The 2256-nt window shown below is 41.2% G+C and overlaps 1 protein-coding gene across 1 annotated transcript in view; it reads right to left on the bottom strand.

Annotated features, from left to right (window-relative positions):
* LOC107576182 (cilia- and flagella-associated protein 69-like) overlaps positions 1–2256 on the bottom strand; it is a gene marked incomplete at its 3' end in the record, with an annotated part of 16795 nt that overhangs the window by 7129 nt on the left and 7410 nt on the right. Inside the window, exons 9-11 of the mRNA XM_016262420.1 lie at positions 287–472; positions 127–213; positions 1–56 (exon numbers count right to left, since the gene is read on the bottom strand). Coding sequence (XP_016117906.1) covers positions 1–56; positions 127–213; positions 287–472 — 329 coding nt within the window. The remainder of the gene's footprint in view (positions 57–126; positions 214–286; positions 473–2256) is intronic.

Genomic DNA, 2256 nt, shown 5'->3' on the forward strand with positions numbered 1-2256 from the left:
TCTGATGCTGCGTCGTGTTCGCTGGTGCTCCGCTCCTCCCGAAGACGCCTGAACTCCTGCCAAACACAAAAGAATCAATGCAGAGTCACTCAGAAGACGAGCGGATGAAAGCGGTCGGGCTCAGACCTTCAGGACGCTGTAGTTTGAGGTTCTGGCCACGTAACTCTTCCAGGCGTCTGCTGCGATCTCTCGCTGCTTATGAGTGAAGCGGATCTGGAACACAGTCACAGCGGTCAGTCGGTCGCTGCGGTCTCGTACAGAACGTACAGCCGCTGGGACGCTTTACCTCTGAATACAGCCGCTGCTCCTCCTGCAGCTCCTGCTGCTGCCGCTGGCCCAGAATGCTTTGCTGCAGCGAGCGCACGCTCTCGGCCATGGCTTCACTGACCTGCAGCACACTCTTCAGCGCCGCTTCATCCGACGGAACGACCGCCGCTGCCTCACTCCACAGCTCCTGCACAACCTCACACAGCTGTGAGGAACACCGATTCGCTTCAGAAACACGCTTTGTTCTGCTGGATAAAAGCCTCTTCACATCCTAATCGCAAGCACTACGTTACGTGCTCAAAATGTTTTTATTAGTGCTGTCAAAATTAGTGCGTTAAAGAAGTAGTTCACTTCCAGAACAAAAATTTACAGATAATGGACTCACCCCCTCATCCAAGATGTTCATGTCTTTCTTTCTTCAGTCGTAAAGAAATTATGTTTTTTGAGCAAAACATTTCAGGATTTCTCTCCATATAATGGACTTCTATGGTGCCCCTGAGCTTGAACTTCCAGAATGCAGTTTAAATGCAGCTTCAAAGAGCTCTAAACGATCCCAGCCGAGGAAGAAGGGTCTTATCTAGCGAAACGATCGGTTATTTTCTAAAAAATTTACAATTTATATACTTTTTAACCTCGAACGCACGTCTTGTCTAGCTCTGCGTGAACTCTGTGCATTCCGGTTCATGACAGTTAGGGTATGTCGAAAACCTCCCATCTCAACTTCTAAATCGTCCTACATCGCTGCAGAAGCACCGACACAGTGTTTACAAAGTGAACATGCAAAGAAGATCAAATGCCCTTTACAAAAAAACGGCAAAACAGCGATGTAGGATGATTTAGGACGACACATAATATCCACGTTCTGATTGGTCAGATCGCCTGTCAATCAAGCTCCCTGTGAACGGTCTATTGACAGTTTTCACGTGACGTCACAACCGCATTTATTATAATGGGTTTATGTGAGGATTGTTTTAAGTTCACTTAAATTAGAATTTGTTATTTTTTTAAATCTAATAAATGTTAAAATAGCTCTCAATTATACTGTAACATTAGTATAGTCAACATTACATATAGTCAATGGTTAAAACAGGCAAGCAGATGAAGCCAGAATATAAACGCAATGTGCAAAGTTTCCCATAGAAAACCATTAGAAGGAAAACACTGGACCATTAAGCGCATTGCGTTCATATTCCGGCCTCATCTGCTTGCCTATGTAAACTATGCATCATTAATATAGAGAATATTACTGTTTTAAATATATTAAGGCAATTTAAGTGTTTTTACAACGTTTTGTCGCACTGTTTAATGATTGAAATATTGCCGTGGATGCTTAATATGGATGGCAATTGGCCAAAACTTGCATTTTGTTCACATACCTTTGTTTTATTCTTTTGAGAGGTGATCTAAATATTTGCGGCTGTGAAACAGATGGAAAATTGACAGGCTTGTCCGCTGTAACCTGTATCATTTCATATTAAAGCGTGAATGAAACTACGAGCATGCGTTAGATCCGCGTCACGTTCAGCAGCGGCAGCTCTTAAAGTAATAGCACCCAAATAACTTAATAACCAGCTGCTGTGATGACTGTTCATCAAAGAACAAAAGACAACAGAGGAAATCAATAACTTTTGTAGCTTTAAGGATTCATCTATATTTCATCTAGAATTCAGTGTTTTATAACTTTATTCTATTTCTGCATATCTCATACTCGCTGAAGGACACAGGTAGCTAAATATGACATTTATTATAATGGGTTTATGTGAAGATTGTTTTAAGTTCACTTAAATTAGAAGTTGTTTTTTTTTTTTTTATCTAATAAATGTTAAAATAGCTCTCAATTATACTGTAACATTAGTATAGTCAACATTACATATAGTCAATGGTTAAATATAAGGAAAAAAGAACAATTTCCTAGAGACACACACACACACACTCCCACTCTCACACTCCCACACACACACACACACTCACACACACATACTCCCACTC

The sequence above is a fragment of the Sinocyclocheilus grahami genome, unplaced genomic scaffold (genome assembly GCF_001515645.1).
Source record: "Sinocyclocheilus grahami isolate Dianchi unplaced genomic scaffold, SAMN03320097.WGS_v1.1 scaffold3316.1, whole genome shotgun sequence".
NCBI lineage: Eukaryota > Metazoa > Chordata > Actinopteri > Cypriniformes > Cyprinidae > Sinocyclocheilus > Sinocyclocheilus grahami.